The sequence below is a fragment of the Polyodon spathula genome, chromosome 1, assembly GCF_017654505.1.
Source record: "Polyodon spathula isolate WHYD16114869_AA chromosome 1, ASM1765450v1, whole genome shotgun sequence".
Taxonomy (NCBI): Eukaryota; Metazoa; Chordata; class Actinopteri; order Acipenseriformes; family Polyodontidae; genus Polyodon; species Polyodon spathula.
This window is the reverse complement of record NC_054534.1, coordinates 12668193-12691859: the sequence shown is the minus strand read 5'-3', so window position 1 is coordinate 12691859 and position 23667 is coordinate 12668193. Positions and strand designations below refer to the sequence as shown.

Here is a 23667-nt window from a genome sequence, read left to right as displayed (position 1 = left end):
GTGTAAGAGGTAAGGTAAAGGCTTTTTCCTCAACCTGAGCATGTCCTGGGAGAGAAGTAGAACACCTACTGTGGTTGACTTGGATAGCATTATTAATGAGTTTGGTCATAAAACAAGTGATCAGGAGATGATTTATCAGTTTGCACTAATATGAAGAGATCGATCGATATGTGATAAATACCACGAACAAGGAATGGGGCAGGGCTGGAGATGCAGTACTGAGTGTCCTGTTGATATGCAGTGATTTTAAACCTGTTTGACTGTGAATAAAATTACTTTTAAACAGCGTTTGTAAAATAAACAGCTTGTGTGAAAATAAATTGGACCTGATGTGCCTGTCAGACGCTGAATAAATGGACCGCAAAGGGGTAATGTATTTTGCAAAACGGGTACTAAATTAATATGAAACAGCTGGTTTGCATGTATACCCTGTGGATCTAAGTGGTACCTAATTGGACAAAGATTTAATCAATCACAATTTTGTCCAAAAACAATAAAAATGTTTATTCATTTAAAGTGGTGATTAACAATGCAGGAACTGCCCCATTGTGCTATAAAAGAAGCAAGCACTGGGTCTGTTAGTCTGGGGCAGCATTTAATACAATCTTTTTAGACTTCTACTGCAGTGCACTGTGTTCATCTTTTTGCATGAAGTACAAGTCCTTGCAATGGATGATTCATGATGAATCATCCTCCACTGGCAGTGAGATTCGATTAGGGTTGCCACCTCTGACTCTCATAAAAACCTCCACCGTCCATTAAAACGGTACATTCAATCTTTTCACTGGCAACCAGCAACCCTTGTTCTGGTTCATATTGTTAATCTATAATGTACTCACAAGGCCATGGTTGTTTTTTACATTTCAAAACATTTTAAGCAGTTTTGGATTTTGTAATATTGAAAAGGTATTAGATGCTTTGATGCTTTGGTCCTATTTTTGTAAAGTAAAACATATTTTCAAAATCAAGTCTTAAATTAACATAAAAGTATATACCTAAAAGTCCATCAACGTTTGAGTGTGTTGTTGTTGGTGGATTTAATCCAGACTGGCATTGTGTAGCCTAAGCTCCCAAGAGAGTTTTATGCTGTATTTGGCATCTACTGTACATAAAACGCACATTCTGTGCCAAACACTGATAAAACCTGTGCATTGTGTTGGCACAATGATTGATCCCTCGTCAGTCAGCGTTTCTTCATCGTAACATATAAACCCTTTTAACTCCTGACAGCGCTGTTATAAAGATTTTATTAGTCATTCTCCTTTACCCTTGTGTTCTAATAGTACTTTTGGTATTTGTTTGTGATTGCTCAACTTGAACAGCTTGAAGTATGATTTGTAACCGCATTGATATGTAAAAGATAGCACGTTTAAACATGCATACCATGTCAAGATGCTAACAAATCAACCATAGGTGTGCTTTGAACACCCTGAATTTGTCAAATACATCATTCTACATGCAGTGTCTGGCTATTGAGAGGATTACAAGCCATTTGAATTGAAGTAATACCATTAGTCATTGTTATTTTTAAATGGTAGTACAAATTAATGGAAATATTCTTTAGGGTGAAGATGACCGTTTAATATTTGTTTCTTTAGGGAAACACAATTACATTTTTGTATGCTTTGTAAGAAAGAAATACAGTCTGGGTTTGTCAATGTGGATCAAAGTAACAGGAGACAAAACAGGAGTCTGGCTGTAAACTTCATTTGAGGGCCTCTTGCGGAATGCTGCTGCTTCCATTTTCTTTTTTAAAGTGTTTGCAGGAGAACATTTCCCTGCTTCCCTTGAATGTTACATACATATAGGAAGATTGAGACTGGAAATCTAGCATTTGGGATTCATTTTGCACAGGGTACATGTACATATGAGAGAACCATTCATTCCCTGAAGTCAGCCAGTGCTCTTTACGAATGACTGGGTCTAGGGCCTTTCATGGCTGTGACTCATCTACCAAGAATACAGTTTTCCCTGCCTGAAGCATTCATTTGGGGTCTTTTTTTCTCAAAAGCTGATTAAAGTTTGGTATTGTGATAGAACACAGTGGTAGATGTTTTCCAGAGCAACCAGCCAGGATTCTTAACTTGGCAGAATCTTCACTCAGTCTAGTTGTTTTTTCCAGCATATTCACGACTTTTGAGCTGCAGTATTTAGTTGATTTTTGTAAGTTTTTAGAAGAATAGATACAGTTAATTAAAGGGATTATTCTATACAATAAATATATGCAGCATGCCTGGTTAATTCCTGACTAAATTTAAATTGCATTTTTATATTGCAAGTTTGTATTCTGCATCTTTGAGAAACCTGACAGCATGTCAAATTGGATGAGAGAAAAAATGGTGATGTGTAAATAATGCAAATAATATGTTTAGCTGTGTTTTTATTCCTATGTTGTCATCACTTATAAATCATCTAGCACTATGTAGTTTAATCATGAAGGCTAGGTAGTAGCTTTGTGAACCTTTCATTGCATGTGAGATTAACAGTTTAATGTCAGGTTTCGCTTATTTGCTATTAAAAGCACAAATAAAATATGAATGTAGTGTAGGTTAATTGTAAGTTTTATTCATTTATATTTTGTGTCATTGCTCATTTTTTTATTGTTTTAGCAACATTGATAATTGAGAGGTTGGATTGTGTGGCTGTTGAAAAGAATGTGAAGTATTTTAAGCACCTTGACATTTCTGGTCCTCATGAACACAGCTCTGTGTGTGTTCAGTCACTTAAAGAAGTCTTTGTCTGTTGCAGCACTGACAAGCTATAGCTTTCTTACCCACATCAGGGATTTTCAGTCAGGCTGCGTGGGAGTAAATGATATAAGAATGAATGTGGCTGATTGAAAAAAGGAGTATTTAGGTAGCACTTTAAATAAAAAACAAACTTTTTAAAAAAATAAAAAGTGAACGATGAGTTTTTGAGGTCAGTTTTCATTGCTTAGAAACTGACTGAACTTGCAGTCAGCATTTGCACTAGAAATACTGTTTTGCTTATAGAGAGCTGTTTAAAATGCAGATTAAAACCTCATAGTGTACCCTGTATTATATGTGTTGGGCCAAATTGTGATCATTCCAATGATCATTTGGAGCAAAAATGACTTTGTTTCATACCTGTCTGAAAACGTTTCCAGGTAGCCTGAGTTTGAGAAATTAATCTGGTATGGACTTGTATTTCTATTGGAGTTGAGCCATAGGAATTAATGGATGTTTGAAGTATCCCTCTGTTTTAGTGACAATGTTTTTTTTTTTTTTTTTTTTTTTTTTTTTTGTGTGTTTGGTGTTGACAGATCTCATTACTATTTATCCTAAAAAGTAGACTTAATTTTCATTTTCTTGTGGGGAGGGGGAGTCATTCAGAGACCCTTATGCGCTGGTCATGTCTGTCTGTCTGTCAGCCTGTCACACTCTGCGTGGTTCTAGTACCTGCCATAGACATATATAACCTTGGCTAAAGTAGCTGGATGGTGATACAGTAGCTCTTCCAGATGTGTTGAACATTTTAGCATTTTTGGTTTGCATTTAAGCTGACTGGATTTTGTTTTTTGTTGGTCTGTTGTTTGAACTTTTGATGACAGCGGACTGAGAGCTGTTTTTGAGCATATGTTTGATAAATTCATACAGAAATCTTTTTAAAACAGGATTCCGTAGAGCACTCATAATGTATTTACATGTGGCTTAAGTTTTAAAAAACGCTGTTTTTCTGTGCAATTTGTACAAGGTGCATGTGGACATTTTCCATTTGTTCTTTTAATTAGGAGGCTTTGTAAAACTACTTTGCTGTTCTGTACAATGTTTGCCCCTTTTATCTGGGGTCTGTTTGATCTTGATTTGAGCATTAACACCACTGTAAGCTTTGTTTATTTGACCTCACCGTACTATGCTTGGTGCCTGGCGAATTGAGTGTTTCAATTTGACAGATTTATCTTAACCGGGTCTATTAGTTCTAAACACTTGTACACAACCTGCAGTGCACTTTTCTATTTATTCATTAAACACTTAAGGATAGCAGAACAATAATTTACAGTATTCACACTTCTCGAGGAAAACGTGTGGCTGAACATGTGCTTGTTTGTTTGAATGGGAGCACTAATGCCATTCATTAAAAATGTTTTGGAAAGTGTATCTGAATGGAAGGAAACCATTCGTCACTGTCCTGTCTTATGGACTACTGTATGTGATTCAAAGACAAACAAGAGTTATTTAAGCAGTCCCGTATGCTGCATGTACTTAAAAATCAAGTTTTTTTCATTCAACATCTCTGTTTCCAATTGCTTATTAGATGATAATTCCTGAAAGATGCTGTAACTCCATGATCTGGAATCTATAACCATGCCATCCTTCTATAGTATGTACTGTACACTACTTGCTTTGTAAATAGAGGGGGTTGTTTTTTTTGTTTTTTTTTAATCAATTTGCTAGACGTTTAAACTTCATATTGGGATTGTTTGTAACCAATCAGAAAAGCCATCATAAGAAGCCTGCCATCATTTTTTTAATGGAAAGCAATGCAAAGCACAAGTTACTTATTTACTGTGCGTTCAGTAGCTTCTCTGCCGTAGAGTTAGCTCTTTGAAAAGACCTGCTTTGAGGACGTTTGTTTAGATTGCAAAGGGAAACCTTTGCTCTGTCTTCAAAATCGCTTTGGTGAAAATAAGCCCACTTCCTAGATATGTGGCCGACACCTATCAGTAGCGCAGACAGAAAAACTCGGACAAAACATGCTACCAAAATTACTTCACAGGGCAAAGTCTAATTGTGCCATTTGTACCCACCTACTGTACCGCCCCATATCAGGCGCTACCAGCCTTTGCGTTAGCATTAGTTCCTTGCCCTGTATGTGTACATCATTTAATTGAAAAGACTGTATAAAAATATATATTGGCTTACTGCGTACACTACTTCATATAATCCGTACGAAACAATAAGCATATATTTGACACTTGACAAACATTTAAAAAGTTCAAAACTGTTAACACTGCTACTTTGTAAAAGTGACGTGCTTCAGCGCATGACAGGTCTGTAGACCCACCGCCAAACAAATCAGGTTCTCTACGAAACTGTAAAGTGACCTTCCAGCTCCTATTTAGCTTCCAAGGCTAGATTTGAAAGCCCCAGGTGTTTAGTACTAAAGCAGAGCTGTTTAAAAGAGCTGTTAGGATGAGCCCTTGTGTTATGAATTGTTTGGTGTTTTAGCTTAAATGACAGGGTAGCAGACACTAGCTCTGCTTCAGTACACATTACAGCACATTTTATATGGACAGGAATGTTACCATTAGGAGTATTAAAAAAAGACTCTTTCTTAGTGGTTATGTTACTTTTCTATTTTTGTAGTTATCAGGAGTGTTTTTGTTCCCTCATAAATCATTAATGTTTGAAGAGTGCATGCAGAGCCATTGGCAGAATGTGTAGTTAGCTGTGATGGCTGTTGTACTCATCAGTGAGGTAAGTTTGCTTGGTATAAATACAGTTTGGCAAATTGCTTGTAACAGGACCTGTTAGTTTTTTTTAAACTGCTGACATGAATATAAAACTGCATGAGTTCTGTAGTATTTTAGACTGTGTTTAGTAAAACAGTATGTGTGCACTACAGTGTATACATTTTAAATGGAGGTAGCAGAGAATATACTCTGGGTTAAAGACTAAGCATTCAATTTGACCAAACTAATGCCAAGCCTAAGCAATAACAAAAACGCCTGACGTTTTGGATTTGTATCAAGATTGTCTCTAAAGCAGCCAGTGCTGGGATGCCCGCTGTGGTACTTGAATAACTCACTGAATTTGTGGGAAAGCTTTGTTGTAATGATTCACAGTTTAATCTACTTGACGCTTAGAAATGTAAACACCTTCTAAGTTATTTGAGCGTATTCTTGTTTTATTTTTTTGTTTATATATATATATATATATATATATATATATATATATATATATATATAATATCCATTTTTGGAGGAGGCAGTATTTTAATTTGTGTCAGTTTTTTTTTTTTTTTTTTTTTTTTATCTTAGTTTGATTTTGTACAAGAACACCCTGAGCTGGTGCTACAGAGTTACAGTAGAGTACTCATGAGTTGTTACTTCCTGCTGGGGATAAATAACGCTACCACACACCAGATGTGATGCGTTTTTTAATTGGTGACGAGATACTTTCACAGCGACATGACCACACATGCCAGAAGCGACACAGAGGCGATGCGACAGATTTGAAAACTGCCAGATCTGTACAACTGTTAATTTGCTATTGACAAAACTATGATCAAGACTGGTACATATTCTTCAAGGTGATGTGGAAATTTATGAGTGTCTTCTCTGATAGTATTTCAACACATATGGCAATAAATCATACAGACCAGGCATATCCACTTCCTTCGAAATGGAGTCCCATATATTATCTTTCAAATGTGTATCTTTATTGTGATGACCTTTGTCATAAAACTGTGGGGTTTTTTTTCTACGGCATGAATTATTGTTTTCTCCGTTATTCTGGATATGGCTTCAACCTGCTGGACCAAGTGCTTTGAAGCTGTTCTCTGATTGTTCAGTGCCCTAGTTGACGCGGATTCAATCCTGTTTATTTTGCATCCCTCCAGTGCCACCCTGGTGCCACTCCCACATCGCAGTTTCGCTTGCCGCATCGCGTGTGGTGGGTAACAGCTTTAACACCGTCTCACACTTTACTGTTTCACATATACAAAATGAAACCTGCTAACAACATTACTTGACACAATTTATGAGAGTATCATAATCTATGTAGTTGGATGCTGCCTTTCCTTCTGACTGTATGTCACACATTTTTACATGGTGCACTGTATTGCATGTCGAGGAAACTCCTTTTCCAGTTGTGATGAAACTTAATTAGGACACAAGTTGTTGAGATTCAGAATGTTGGTGTACAGTACAGTATGTGGAGGCATCTGCCTGTCTGTTGCTTACAGTTTGAGGTATTGGGCCATATTTTCAAAGCATTTGCTTTAGTCTGTAGTACACTGGATAAATTAAAGACTGGGGTAAACTCTTTGAAAATATGGTCCATTGTGTCATGGTGACATCGTTATTTTTAATATCTTAACTTAAGTTTATTAGAGAAGAGAACTAGAGTTCTATTCCTCTTTTTTCATGGTGCTCATTGCTCTTTCTCAGTCCTGACAGGGGAATGAATATCATTTATATTGTTGATTTTGAGTCTTTTTAATGGGTTAAATAAAGTTTGATATTCAAACGGTTCAGTACTATTGTTGGTAGGTTTACCAGTTGATAGCAGCCATATGAATACAACACCCCCCCCCCCCGAACACACAGACTATATTAAGGTCATGTTTATTTGCTACTGATATCAAACTGAGTCGATGTTTAGTCAGTTTCTTTACTTTTTAATGATGTTTCCATGTCGTTATTTTTTATATTTTGTCTAACATTTTTTAGAAAACATTATTGATTGTCACTTATATGCTTGTCTGAAGTATTTTGAATGGATTCAATAGTTTTATATCCAAACTTTTCTATACTGTTGCTGGTTGGTTTAGCAAATATGATACTGACTTGTCAATATTTTAAAACTGCATTAACTAAGAAGAACCAAATACTAAGTATAACAGTATATGTTATTTAAATAAAAAACAATTAACACCTACCCCTAAATAAAAATGAAGTACTGAGTATTACTGTAAGAAACCCTACAGCTTGCAGCCTACTGCATTTTTAGTTCTTACTGAGATTTCAGCACTGAAGTGTTACATTTGGGCATTGCTTCTGAAACCAAGCAGAGCAGAGACATACATTCATCACAGATAAAGCAGGGGTTTTCCCTGTAGACAGAAAATAACAGAGATACCATTTTCAGAGATGTATGTTTTTGAAAATGTAAACCTGACTGATGTCAAATATTACTGACTGCCTCATGCCTTTATATAAAAGTACTGTACTGGTATATAAAATTGACTAGATTTACTGTAGATTACAGAAAGAAGACAGGGTCAATCCCTGAACTTTCAACCCATCTGTAGAGTTAGCTATAGAAACAAAAGAAAAAAAGGTCTTTAAAAGTAAAATTTGATATGCAGGTCTAAAAACAGTTTGCAAGCTATGCAACATGTTTAAAACAAAAAAAAAAAAACGAAACCAATAAGCCTATCACAGTTAATTTTATTTCTGGAAAATGTGCAAAGGGTTTAATATAATACAATTTTTTGAGAAGTTTGTATGATAAAGCAGAAAATGCGACATGTGAATACAACCCCCACCCCCCCCCCCCCCACCAACAAAACACAGGTTATATTGCCACTGTGTTTATTTAGTGATGACCAGTTGAGTAAGTTCATGTTTATTCAGTTTATTTACCTTTTCCATATCATTGTTTACATTTTGGCTGAAGTTTATTAGAAAAGTCAGAACTATAGTTCTACTTTTCCTAAAAGCATTAGCAGTATTGTTAAAGGACAGCAAATGCATTGCTTTTGAGACATTACACAGGGTTTTTATATTGCCAGTTACCATTGCCATGGAGTATTGTGGTATTTTATTTATATACTGTATGCTTCAGTTCATTTGAGTAAGGAGTTTTTGCTGTTTTATTATACCAAGCCATTCGTTGCTTTAGTTTCTTATTATTGAGATACTGTCTTTTAATGTTCATTTAAATGTAAATAACTCCAGTTCTAGTATAATGAAAACAAATGGTGCCAGTATTTTTAACAAAAAGAATGTGGAAAGTGTTGTGTAAAACAAAAGTGATGCCTACAATGGCATACAGTACAACCGTCCCAGTTTTGTGACCTTATAATAGTAATCTTCCATTTTGCTCTTTTCCTTTTTTTTTTTTTTTTTTTAAATCGACAACCTGAAGCCTTCCAGCTGTTGTATATATTCACAGCTCTGGTATTTTTGGAGGTAAATTGGGTGTAATCAGACTTAGGTACAGATATGAGTTGAGCTGCACAGCTTGTAGATTTGTGAAATTGTGAGACTCTGGTTATTGTAATGGCGACACGGTGGTGTAGTGGTTAGCACTGATGCCTCACAGCGCCAGGGTCCTGGGTTTGAAGCTGGCCCAGGGGGTCTGTCTGTGTGGAGTTTGCATGTTCTCCCCGTGTTCGTGTGGGTTTTTTTCCGGGTACTCTGGTTTTCTCCCACATTCCAAAGACATGCTGGTCAGGTTGATTGGTCACTCTGAATTGCCCTCGGTATGTGTCCATCTGCCCATACTCACAAAGCTTTCATTCATTAGTTATTGAAAGGCTAATTTCATTATTATTCTGTATTAAAATGGAATTCCAATAAAACAACTGCATTTGGTATCATGGAAGAAAAGCTGCAATATAGAACAGTTTCTTTAGCGGCTGTTTCCCTAAACTTGTAAAGCCTACCCATGTGCATTTGCAGATGACTAGGGTCATATACTGTAGCTGTTAATAGCACAGAGTTGTTGTTTTCATGGTTTTGGGGGAATGCTTTGTTCTTGCAATCTGCAATTGTGCTTGTTTCTGTACCCCACTATTATGAGGTTATATGCAATTGTTTTAATGAATTCAGCCAGTTGTTTACAAGTTGAAGAGTCACATGAGACAAATGTCCATCCAGTGAACTGTAAAAACAGCACGTGCACTCAAAATGTACTGTTTGTCTAACTATTTTATACAGTCTGAAATGCAAAACTTTTTTTTTTTTTCCATGACTAACTTTTTATTAATCAGTGACTAATTTTGCTTTACATCTTGAAGGTTAACTATAAGTTTCCTGTATATTACTATATGATGGGTTATACTTGGTGAGGCATACAAAAAAACGGTACCTCAAGGCACTAAATTCAGTTTAAGACTTTCTCACTGTCACTTTCTCAGGAATGATTTATGCGCTTGCTTTAGCAGAGGCTGTGCAGGTACAGCTTCAGGTTGTGATATTAACCCTTGTAGTTTAGTTGATTTTCAATTAAGGCAGAAAGTAATCATTTAAATTGTATAACTTTTTACTGGCTGCCTTATTGCAACCCTTTAGTAAACACTGTGCCATGGAGCAGCTGTCCTTTTCATATAAACATGTTGTAAAATGAACCACTGCATCTCGTACCATACCCAGGTGACGTGTTCGTTTAGAAACGTGCTGCCTCACGACGCGGTTTCTAATGTCTTTTAATATCAAAGTAAACATTTGTGTCCAAAAATATTAAATCTATGCCTACATCACTCTGTACATTGTAACTACTGTAGTTCAGGAGAAGCTGCTGTACACACTGTGTGTAGTGAAAGGATGGTGATGCAGTGTGAGAGGGGCATCTAGGAATTGGAGTTCTGCTACTGTGCCCCTGGTTTAATGGCTTCATTTTGACAGTGCTCTACCTTATGCTTTCTAAATAGCTGCTAGCAGCTTTGTGGTTTTGTAACAAAGCAGCGGTACTGCAGTAGGAGTTTTAGATTCCGCAGTGTGCCCCTGAATTTAGTTTTAGGACGTACAGTGATAATTCAGGAGAGAATATACATTAGTAAATAGCAATGCAAACCTATGTATCCAGTCTCCTTTCATCAACATTTTCAATCAGAGCTATTATTAAAGAGGCTACATTGTAGCTAATGAAATAATTACCAAAATATGATGTGCCGTTCCATTGGCTACAGTATTTAGATCTCACACAAGTGCAGAATGCAGATATGGCGTGTCTATGATATTTAACTGTGAAGGTAGATGATTGCAATTCAATACAGAGTTTTTTTTTTTCACTCATTTTGAAAATTCTATTTCTGCTGTTTTCCTGGGGAGCTTGAAGCTAGACACTTGGAGCCAGCACTTCCTATTTCCACATTGAGTCCTAAGTATATTTAGAGAAAGGTTAGGGGGTCATAACAAGTCAAGGACAGAGCTCTGAACACAGTGTTGTGCATTCTCTGCCAAGTACAGTAATTTGATGAATATGGCCTTGCAGAGACCACATGGCTGAAGCAAGTTGCAAGTTGTAACACATATAGATTACTTATTAAAGGCCAAGAAGTTTAGCATTTTATCCTTTGCTTAGTTACAATTTAATTGGTAATTTAGAATTATTCAAGTATTGTATGACACTGGTAAGAATGTACCAATTTCAGTTTTGTCAGTAATATAAATTGTCACCATATGGTTCAATATTTGGTCTATGGTTTAAGAATACGGTATAGTCAGCACTCACATATCCGACTTCAGTTTTGACTTCAGTGACGGTTAAACGAGTGAGACACATATCTGATTATTTCATTTTGGCCGTTCCAACCCTTGTCCGTTTTTCAGGGAACACAAAAAAATACAAAACTGAAAGGACTATTTTAAAATAAGTAGGCTTTCCTTTAGATGTACTCTAGTTGCTTTTATTGGTACAGTACTGTATTTTTAACGGAAGTATTTTAATTCAGAACAGTAGGATTCTGAAAATATCACTTGCCAAAAGAGACGACTGTGGACATGTGGACTGTAATACAGTACATACTTTTAAATCTGGTACATATTATAGCAGTATGTAAAATGCACCATTAATGACCCAACAGCAAAATGAAATCAAAATGTTACCCATTGCACAAAACTGTGTAAAACATAAAAGCCCAATGCAATGCGAGAGAAAAAAACAACCTGCGGGCTGTTGTAACAACAACAACATTGTAACATTGAAGGGCTTTGTATCAGAAAACTGGTGACGGAGTTGGAAATCCTGTGTGATGGGTAAGTGCATTCATTTGTTACATATATATATATATGTAATGGGGATTGATTTTATTCTTAAAACAAGGGCTGTAAAACATGACTGACGTCTATCTGAGTAATGGATATGCTGACTGTATTTAATGGTACAAGTAGAATATTTGCTGTCCATTGTGCTGCAGGAGTTCAAAACCAGAGTTTCTGAATTTTGTTTTTAAGTTCTGCATTCCTTTTTATATAAAACAAGGTACATACTTTATTGGGAATTATTTGGAAGAAATGTTGTAACATGATATAAGGCGTCACATGATTGACTGTAAGGTACCGATACTGTATATTAAACTTAGAGCACTTACTGTAAGTGTTATTGGCTATCTAGAAAATGTTGAAGAAGCAAATATTTATTTGGGTTTTACAGGGTTAGGGGTCCCGCTACAGTGTAGCATTTGTACCACAAACTTCAAATGTACAGTAAGTAGCATATCAAGAACCACTGTCTTACGTGTCGCTTGAATAGAAAATCCCATTGACTGCACTGAACTTTCTAGGTATGGTCCTCAGGGAACGGATGGGAGAGGCTGCAGAGGATTGTGAAATTTGAAAAGGCTGTCGTTACTATGCACAATAAACAAAACTGTGGTTTACATGGTGGTTCAATCAACTGTCACTTGGAAGGGTGTGTTACTGGTAACTTTTTTACCCTAAATTACAGTTCCTGTCACAGAAGGGTCATTTGTTTACAGTACGTGACTGCAGTAGTTATTGGCAGGGAGGACTTGAACTTTAAATGCCTTTTTCAATTCTGACTCCTGCTTCTCTGGCAAGTGCCAGTTGGTTGAGAATGTGGGTGAAATAGCAGCTGCCACAGTCCTGACTTACCTAGAATACATTCCCTTTTAGGCAGAGATTTGTGTAGAGTGCTGTGCGTGGGTAGGGATTTGGAAATCCCTTGCCATGAATACTAAGAGAACCAAGCCTTAAGGTATCCACAAGACGGATCTGATGCAGATTGACCTGCGATAAAATGGAAATTTCACTGCAACCAGTGGTGACAGGTGGGCACGATGTCATTGTGCCATCAGCTGGAAAAAAAATCACACGTAAAATAGTCCTGTTTTACAGCTGATAAAAATGTCATATACATAATAGCTTTTCAGAATGCTTATTTCAGTAAAGTTCAATGAACCATACATGCCAGCTATATCCAGTTCCCTGGAAATGCACTGCCAGATGTTCTCCCTCAGTGCCTCTTTATAATTGTTGTGTCTACAGCTCCGGTACTGCAAGAATGATCTTTTCTTCTGCAATGATTTACTTAAGGTGCGCAAAGGAAGCTGTTCCTTATTGGTCAGTTCCCTAGTTGCCATGCATCAGTATCGCAAAAATAGACACCAATCCTATTTATTTCGCATTGCTTCAGTGTCCCCCATCGCATCGCAGGCAGTCTGAATGGCTCGTATCAAAAATACATTTTGTTTATTTTTTTTTGTCATGGTGTGTCTTATGACGCATTCGTTTATCACATCGTGTCTGCTGTGTAGAGGTCTTTACAGTACAATAAATAGCAGCTAAGATCAATGCATTTTATCATTCCAAGTGCTTTAGTTTTTTCTGCCATGGATAAAACTTCACTGACTAGCACTTTATGTCATTTATATGGTATTTTTAGAATATCTTAAAGCCTGCCATGAAACAGCTCCTGCATTTTACTTTTAAAACTACTGCACATCATATTGATGCATGCTACAAAATGTGTAGTGCATGAGGCCCATTATGTCTTTTTTTGTACCATGCAAGAGCCTACAGTATTGTGAGTCTTAAAATCAAAGAGGACTTTATTTAACTGCCATGTGCAAGTACAGGAGAGCTATGTATCTATCAACTTTTTGATAACTTGTACCCCGTTCACACAGAGTTATGACAGTTCAGAACCTGCACTGATGTGGCATTTTGGTCTGTGTAAATTGCCTATACCATCGCAGAGCCGTCATATTTTAACTACCTTGCAAGGTGGTTCAGAGAAGACACTGAACCATCTTTAATTCCTGTATGAAATGCTATGCTGGCACTGAAGCGCTGCACTGGGCGTGGATTGAAAGTCAACATCCCACGTGACTGCATGTATATCGGACATGTTGGGTATTTTTGTCGTTGGTGTTGCACGCTTTCATTTAATTTCAAAAACAATGGCTGATCAAGAACAAGGTAGTAATTGGAGTCTGGAAGAAGCTAAGGAATTGTTAATTTTATGGACTGACGAGGAGATGATTTCACATATAGAAGGGCGGGTGTGTGATGCTGTAATTTATGGGCAAATCACTGTTGCCGTGAAAACGATCTGTTGACTGACAGGTTTGAAAGTTGTACTCACATGATCCCTTTGGCTATGTGAAAGGGTTATGATGGTTTTATGCCGGCATAGATTGCACAATTTCGTGCTGTGTGAATGGATATTTTAAAGATTTTTTTTAATGTCCCCGAGACGGCTCAGTAGCGGCATTTGAATAGTACCTGCTCTGCCTTAGGTCTCTGGGTGAGTTTTGTTGTTTGAACTGGAGTCTGTATTTACTACAGTACCAGCCCAGTCAATGCTCTGTGCCAAAATTTTAGTCCGAAGTGACCCTCCCTGGCTTAGAAAGTCTGCTGTTCTAAACAACACCCGCAAGACCAAACTCCGCTCACATGAGATGCAATAAATTTGAATTTCCATTCTGTGCACTGAATTAAAGTAACCTGACAGAGTCATTATTTTCAAGTGTTTTTGCCTTAGGCCAGGTTAAGTATATTACTGGACTACAGAAACCAGTACTGTAACACAGCAAAGCAGCAAAATCTTTCAATTACAGCAAGCGCAGTATCGCGATAATATATATATATATATATATATATATATATATATATATATATATATATATATATATATATATATATATATATAAAAAATCAAACAGTAGAAATTACACAAAGTGGTGCTATTTGGCTGTAATACAGTGTAGCCCAAATTAATTGTCCAAGATTATATCTGATCCAGGTCTGTGAAACCAGCCATGAAAACAGACAGTTGAAAAATACAATGGCTGATCAAGAACAAGGTATATATAGTGCTTTGCAAAAGTATTCAAACCCTTCTTATGGTGTCCCGTTTTATTAAATTACAAAATGATGCATATACATTTTTTTAAATTTTATACACATTTTATTCAAATCTTGAAGGCTCATACTGAAAACTTCTAAGGGTAAGATAAGTTACAGTAAATGTCAGCAAAAACTAAAGAGAAAAAACTGAAATATGTTGATTGCATGAGTATTCAGACCCATCTACTCAATATTTGGTGGAAGCACCTTTGGCAGCAATTACAGCCGCAAGTCTTTTTGGGTAAGTCTACCAACTTTGCACACCAGCTTGGTGCAATTTGTGCCCATTCTTCTTGGCAGATTTGCTCAAGCTCTCTAGAGTTGCTTGGGGATTATGGACAGCAGTTTTCAGGTCTTTACACATACTCAATAGGATTCAAGTCAGGACTTTGACTGGGCCACTCAAGGACATTCACTTTCTTATTATTAAGCCAGTCCAGTGTAGCTTTGGCCTTGTGCTTTGGATAATTGTCCTGCTGAAAGGTGAATTCTCGCCCCAGTTTTAAGTCTTTAGCAGACTGAAACAGGTTTCCTCTAGTATTTGCCTATACTTTACTCCATCCATTTTTTCTTAAATCCTAACAAGCTTTCCAGTCCCTGCTGAGGAGAAGCATCCCCATAGCTTGATGCTGCCACCACTATGCTTGACTTTAGGGATGGTGTTGACTGAGAGATGTGCTGTGTTGGGTCTGCGCCAAACATAACGCTTGGCATTTAGACCAAAAAGATCTAATTTGGTCTCATCTGACTACAACACCCTTTGCCACATTTTTGCAGGATCACTCACATGCTTTGTTGCAAACTCCATGTGGGCTTTGAGATGGCATATTTTTAGTAATGTCTTACTTCTTGCCACCCTGCCATACAGGCTACTTTTGTGAAGTGTTCTAGATATTGTTGACTGATGCACATTTTCTCCCATCTTAGCCATTGAACTCTGTAGCTCTTTCAAAGTTGTCGTTGGCCTCACAGCGTCATCCCTTACCAGTTTCCTCCTTGCCCTGCTGCTCAGTTTGAGGGACGGCCTGATCTAGGATGTTACAATGCACCTTCCATTTCTTGATGATTGAGTAGACTGTGCTCACTGGGATATTCGGATACTTTGATATTTTTTGTACCCTTCTCCTGATCCTTTTCAAAGACTTTATCCCTGACTTGCTTTGAAAGCTCCTTGGTCTTCATGGTTGAGTCTTTGCTTGAAATTTACTACCTGACCAAGGAACCTGACAGAGACAGGTGTTTTTTTTTTTTATTCTGAAATCATGAGAACACTAATATTGCACACAGAGAGGCCTTTTAGCTAATTGTGTGGCTGGTTTTGAGCACTTGAATTAATTTAGGTTTGGCACAGCAAAGGTTTTTTTAATGCAATCATGACTTTTCCATTTTTATTTCATATTAATTATCTATTTACGTCCTTTTGTTTTTGCTTTGCATGTGTGGTGTAGGTTGTGTATATAACACATATTAATTCCTACTTCAAAGTGTCATGACTGCAAGCTTTAAAGGAACAAAATGTGAAAACTGTGAGAGGGCCTGAATACTTTTGCAAGGCTTTAGGTAAATGAAATATGACTGAATGTGTTTATTTTATTTTGGTCTGGTTGTGGCTCCACTTCATAGTGTTGGAGTCATTTGATAAAATAACTAAATGCTACAGTAACAGCAGCTGTGCAGCAGGAAGGGTTTAGTCAGAAATAAGGGTTCCTTTTCAGACAGGTTTATGTTTTGGAATTAGATTAAACTACATGGATCATCTCTGCATCCTTTCCCTTGGTGCTTTTGAAGAACCTTATTCCGGATTTGCTTTGAATGTTCCTTCGTCTTCATGATGGAATTTCTGTTAGGAAATGTACTAACCAAATGTGGGACCTCCCAGAGACAGGTGTATTTAACCTGAAATCATGTGAAATACCTTAATTGCACACAGGTGGACTCCATTCAACTAACTATGTGACTCCTAAAGACAATTGGTTGCACCAGAGCTTATTTAGGTGTGTTATAGCAAAGGGGGTGAATACTTATGTAAACAATTATTTTCTGTGTTATATTAATTTAGAACAATTTGTAGATTGTATTTTTCACTTTGCCATTATTTTGTGTTGATGAGCCACTGTGTGTGTGTGTGTGTGTGTGTGTGTGTGTGTGTGTGTGTGTGTGTGTGTGTGTGTGTGTGTGTGTGTGTATATATATATATATATATATATATATATATATATATATATATATATATATATATATATATATCATTGTCATCACTTAAATTGCTCTTTTATTATATTACAAATGGTGGTATTGGGATCTCAGTGTGCCAAATGACAATGGGGTGCAATGCTGTGTTGGACTAACACTGTCTTGTTATCCTTTATTTTCTCAGTTTCTGGAAACACTGAGCTAAAACCTTGCTTACTTTTACTTTGTGGAACTTCCTATGATTCTTGTATTAGAATGGCTGTATTAGAAACAAGTATACTTTTTCAGAGTCATTCAAAACAAATCAAATAATAATATCAGTCTCTGGAACAGCACTAAATATTTAACATTTACCAAACGAAAACATGAAAAAAAAAAATTTTTTCAATTAAATTGTGATTGTGGTTCTCACGAATGTGATTGTCGACACTGGAGCTCCCTGCTGAAGGTCTGTGCATTTGCATGCAAACAGCGTGAGTTACAAATTAGAGATTAGGACAATGAGACAGTATCTTGGGGAGGCAGCTATATACTACAGGCTCTGTGTGTCATGGTTTTATATGTATTTGGTTTTAAACCTGTTTGCAAAGTTCAAATATATTTATTGAACTCCACAGTTTGAATTTCTAAAATAGAAGGCCTATAAATAGATTTTTGTATTGATGAGTAATCACAGACATTCACTGAAGGTGTCCTTAGGGTAACCAGAACAATCCCTTCCTACTGAGAACAGTATCAGATTTAGTAATAGCTCATTTCAGGAGTGAGTAATTTCTTGTTGCTGTGTTCTAAAGGGTCAGTGTGTGTAATTAAAGGGCCACAATGTTTTTTTTCTGCAGATGACTGGTTTTGCATCATGTCCAGGCATTGTGATCATCACTCTAATAACATCCCTAATCTCCATCCCTGTCAAGGCAGAAATATGGACGAATGAAAGTAAGTCTGCACTGTTCACACAGCGCACGATAAATTAAATTTCACAGTGGCTGTTTTTATGTATGTGAGCTGTAATCATGTGTGGAATCTTTTTTTTTTTTTGTTCTGCTTGTAAAGAAAAAAAGTATCTAAACAGCCTCTGATGTACTTTGTGTGCTAGAAAAGCCATTTTCCCTTGTAGGACTGTCAGTGTAAGAAGGCCGTATATCACAATTCTTGCAGGCCTGCTTATCTGTTCACAAACAGAAAAAGCAATGTGTGATATTGTATAGCAAGTCAGGAATAGCCAGATCTTTGTTGTCAACTAGTTTAGAAACATACTTGCTCAAAGGTCAGAAGTTATCAATCAAATTTAACTGTGAGACAGAGTTGAGTTTTTAATTTTAATCCAGGATTATTCATGCGAAAATCACTGTGAGCTCAGTGTGAGCATGTAAGCAAAAGGCTGTCGATGCAAGGGAACAGCCTGCTTCTTCCAACAAGCTCTAGTGATACACTGCAGTGTCATGCTACCATATATGTAGAAGGTCAGTACCATTAATGGTGCTGTAGTCTGCTAATAGTTCTACTGTGATCTTTCGAGTAATGCAATGTAATAATGTAATGAGTGGTATTTGGTTTTTTGTAACAGTGTTGATTCACAAAGTTATCACCTCTTTCAGTGCCATTAGTACTTCTAGTGTTCAAAGTACACAGTTTCATGGAAGCTGGTCTATTGTTATTTGCAGGTGGTGATACAGTTTGATCTGTACAAACAACATGAAGCATAGTTCTTGTGCCAGTTCTTTAAAGTGTTTGTTAATAGTGACTCCTCATTTTTTCTACATGTAATACTGCCACATTTGAGCCTGTTTGACACCTGCCATACTACTAAACTATGCTACTACAGTATCAATTGCAAACCTTTGCTTCAGTTGAAAGTGATTGAGAAAAGCAAATGGTCTGTTTGAGGATTGAGCATGAGCAGAGATAAAGACATTTAGTCCTTATCCTACTACTCCCAAAAATAAATGTTAACCTTGAGTTATCGGTTTCCTTATCAGTTAATTTGCACATGAAAATGCAGTGTGATGTCTCTTGCCATGTGGTTGTGTTAAGCCAAGGTCAGGGACTAGATTAGCCATCCCAGTGCTACATAATCTCTGGCAAAGCAGAACTATGCTCTCTAGGGGCGTACACTATGCTATTCACAGGGACTTGCCTGGTTTGTAGTTAGCGCTATTAACTATCTGCTCTTTCTTGCAAAGTTTCAGATGTCCAGTATGGAAGAATAGGATCAAATGTAACTCTTTTATGCAGTGCTTCCAGAAATGGGTATGTAGATACTTTTCCATGTGGGTAAGGGTATTGTATTATGTAAAATATTTGACAATGGCAGTATCTTCAGAAACAAACTAAACTTGTTGTAAATTAGTATTTGTTAATAATAATAATAATAATAATAATAATAATAATAATAATAATAATAATAATAATAATAATCTGCTGACTGAAAGTTGAACCATTTTCCTTTACCACAAATGTATGCATTTCTGTAGCAAAATACATCCAAGGTATAGCATTCTAGAAAAAGAAGGGGAAGGGGCTTAAATATATGTTCTGCCTTTTCTTGATTAATTTCTTACATTGCAATTCTAGGAAATGTTATTTATCTCCCCATGTATAAATATGCTGTAGGTCCATTTAGTTGTTATTTGCATGAGCAGGGCTTGGCATTTGGTTAATCAGGTATTTCTTTGGTGTGGATTCACCATGTCATGGTTTAGATGGGGCTACTGAGCGAGTATTGTACTTTTTCAGAATCTATTATCAACTGAAATCAACCATAACTTCAAAAAGAAAGTCAACCAAAATCAACACTTATTTGCCAATGTAAATGATTAAGATTACATGGAAAGCCAATACAAATTTAGATTTAATTGTCATTTGAGTAATCTTTTTTAATTGACAGCTCTGCAGTGGAGTGGAGACTGAATGGCACTCGAGTTGCTTCCTCATTTGCAGTCTTACAGAATGGGAATCTCATCCTGACCAATTCAGACTCCACAATGGAAGGCAATTACAGCTGTCACGACAAGAAGGGGCAGCTCCTGACAGCCACAGCACTGAGGCTTGGATGTAAGTCACTGGTACATGCACCCCTATCCCCATCTTGTTTTGCTGGTGCTTAGTTGAATTACCCACGTCCTGAGGGTTTCTAGTTTAATCCCTGTGATGTTTGTGCAAGCCCGTTGTATCCAAAGGAATCGTGTTGTTTAGAATAAAGCAGGGTCTCATCTGACATTAATCCCTGATAGTACACAATGGAGACCTGTTATGAACCTTTTTTGAAGGTTTAATTTTTTTTGTTTGTTTGTTTTAGAGATTTAGAGTGTTACAGTTATCTCAAGAACTGCTCGTTCAGTTGCCACGAAACTGTAAGGACCTTCTTTAGCACAAGTTACATCAAATATAATAGTAAATAATGTTGCTATCGGGTGTGGATGGGTACAGGAAGATGTATAGAGACTAGTAGTCCCTCAGTTCCACTGGTAAGGTAAAACAAACTTTATTTGACCTTGTCACAGAGACGGCCGAAGAGGGCGGCGTCAGAACCAGGAAAGGTAATGCAATACACAAAACACAGGACGGATGAAATGAAGTGATGAAGACGCCTGTTGGCGCCGTTTTAATACAAAATAAAAGGTTTAAACAAACACGAAAAACACAGGACACGGCACTCTACGCCAAAATAAATAGACAAACGAAAACAGACTAAACTTAACAAAACGGTGCACGGACAGACACTGACAAACACGGTGAGCGGATACTTTGTTATTATTATTACTACTTTACTTATTTCCTCCGTCTCCAATCCCGTTCTCCGCTCACCGAACACCCAACCCCAGTATGTGACAACGTGCATCTATATATACTATTGTGCTGGGATTCAATTACCAATTAATTATTCACTTGAATCCCAGCACGTGAATTAATAAGGTGCAATTCCCCGTGCTCACATATTACTACATTTTACTTGCACGTGAAGTGCTGTGCAATCCTCATGCCTAAATACAAATATACATTTTAAAACACTCATGTTACACAGACCCGTTTATATCCCGTGTACCAATGACTATACACCAACATTTAAACACACCACACGCAACATATAACAGATAATATACACAGGGGCGGACACTTTGTTACAGACCTACACAGATGTAAGGCGCAACAGTCACAGTTGTACAGGCTCATCCACTGTCAATCCTGCACAGCAACTCCTTTTTTCCCCATCCTATTTATTGAACTCTGCCTACTTTTCTAACTCTACTGACTTATGTGATCCTAATCCAATGAAACGCGCCACCCCTGTAACAATCCCCCATGCTTAGCATAGAGTGATAGTCAAATCAACCTAATGCCAACATCAAAAATGTACTATTTTAGCAGGGAATTATCAACATGACATTCTCAGACTGGTCAATGAATACCTGGACCAAATGAGCCTAGACCCTAGACCCCAAAGTCTCTAAGTCCCACAGTTATTGTAAATTAGTCAAATTTACAGGGGATTTTGCTGGACCAGGTTTGTTGGTTTATCATTGCCACATTTGTTGCCATTTCAAAACCCAATTTTTTTCAGCCTAGGTCCAGGGGCTGTAATTTCCCAGTGCTGCCTCTGGGATGAAAATGTGTTTTATGTTATCATCAGTAATTTTGTTCAGTAATTCAAGGCTCAGCTGAGCTTCATATCTGGTCAAAGGTAATAACAGCATATATACAGGGTGATTAGAAAGTAAGTTAATGGTGAAATTACATTGACTTATAATAACATTATTTATTAATTGATGTATTATTATTATTATTATTATTATTATTATTATGTAATTAATAATATCACTTTTGAATGAAGCCTAATCACCCTGTATATCCTCCCCAACTTTCTTAATTTTGTTTAGGAATTCATTATAGTCATGATGAAGTGCACCATTTATTGGCCAGTTTCTTGCATGCAGCGTTATATTTTGTCTATGATACCCATTTTCTGCAGCGGTTATAACTGAACAATTGACAATACCTTCAGCTGCACGTAAAGTTAACAGACATGTTACAATGGCTCTAAACTAGCTTGGAAACTTGGAAACTAGCTTTTATGAAAATAAGACAACATACTTCATGTTTTTACATGCATAGAAAAAAATGGATTGCTTAAAGGTATTTAACTGTAAAACCCACCCCCAACACAGAACACACACAATATTATAGGTTCTGAGCCACTTTCTGTATCTTTAAACAGTCACCGATTTAGTGTTGTGCAGTAAGTTTCTAGATGCCATGGTCTGTTGGCAAGAGGAAGGGAAGTTCCCAACAGTCTTTGGTTTCCTGAAGGGAAAGGTGGTAGAGAGATTGTTTATTGTTGAGCACTTGGATTTACAGTGTTATTTTACATAGATCAAGAGCTGTACTTTTCTTATTACATGGTCATCAGTGAAGAGTAAAGACAAAAAATCCAGTTTCCAGCCAAATGACCCTTCTAAAAGTTTACCACAGTATTTTTGTGTGGCATTTTTGCAGTATTGCCATGCTTTCCCCATGATTATGCAATACATTGACCAAGGGGTACTAATAGTTATGTAACGGTAGTAATAGGACTAACGGTACAAATTAATTATATGAAAATGGTAGGGAGGTATGCTTTACCATACCTTGCTATTCTTGTACTATGCTTTAACTATGTTTTATTACACTTTGCAAAGCTTTTACTGTGGTACACTTTTATAAAGAATTATTTGTCTCAGATATTTGATTTTTCATGTTTTTGTTCGGTCATTTCAACTAGACACAGTTTTTTTTTTTTAATCATGTTTTTGATGACTCACTAACCTGAAGAAACAAAAGTAGTCATGACAGGAAGGTGCTGCATAGCACAAGGACAACAGGTACCTTTAAAGAGTACAGGTAGTGCCACTGATGCTATTACATGACCACAACAGGTTTCTAACATCACATCCGACAACATCTCTGATGCACAGGTGGCTGCCGCACCTACTGTGCACACCAAATTGCACTGCCTTCCATGAATACTACAGCCTACAATACATCAGCCCAGCATTGATGAGCTGCTTAAACTTTCAAAAAAGAATATGTCCCCACTGAATAATTAAGTTTATATAATACCATAAACGAAGAAAGCATTTGAAGCTGTCCTGTTTTTCTTTTAAATCACATCTTAGAACTGGTTAATTTGAGAGAAGAATATCTGGCAGCATTTTAAAGTTTCAAACTGTTTCAAAACCTTTCTGTTAAGTTATTTGAAGTCAAGTTAAAGGTTGCATCCAAGAAAAACAGACATCCGTAAACTATTTTTAAAACCAGCAAGGACAAAGCCAGGCATTCATTTTCCTGTTTGCATTGTCCTATTGCCCTGGAACTGCAAATAGCCCCTTTTGTTAAGTGAATATGTTTAATTTCGAAACTACTTTGAACCACTATTAAAGAGAGAAAGTCCTATATTTAACTATGCTGACTTGGTGGTTTATTGTTATATGGATGCTCTCAAGCTTCGTATGTCTTCTATTACAAATTGCTCGATTTGGCACATAGATTTTGAGCTGCTTCCCAGGTTTGGATTTGGACTTTCCAACAGTTCTTCCAAGTTTGGATACTTTGGAGTATATTATTTACCACAGCACTAAATCCACTTGAAATACTATCCTGTCCTAAAGCTCCAAAAGGTCAGGGGCCCTTTGTAAAGAGCCAAAAGTGTCAAAATC

The 23667-nt window shown here is 36.9% G+C and overlaps 1 protein-coding gene across 1 annotated transcript in view; it reads left to right on the top strand.

The window, feature by feature from the left end:
* LOC121315407 (ciliary neurotrophic factor receptor subunit alpha-like) overlaps positions 1 to 23667 on the top strand; it is a 32269-nt gene that overhangs the window by 5391 nt on the left and 3211 nt on the right. Inside the window, exons 2-4 of the mRNA XM_041249505.1 lie at positions 17815 to 17911; positions 19159 to 19225; positions 19863 to 20029. Of these exons, the coding sequence (XP_041105439.1) occupies positions 17815 to 17911; positions 19159 to 19225; positions 19863 to 20029 (331 nt within the window). The remainder of the gene's footprint in view (positions 1 to 17814; positions 17912 to 19158; positions 19226 to 19862; positions 20030 to 23667) is intronic.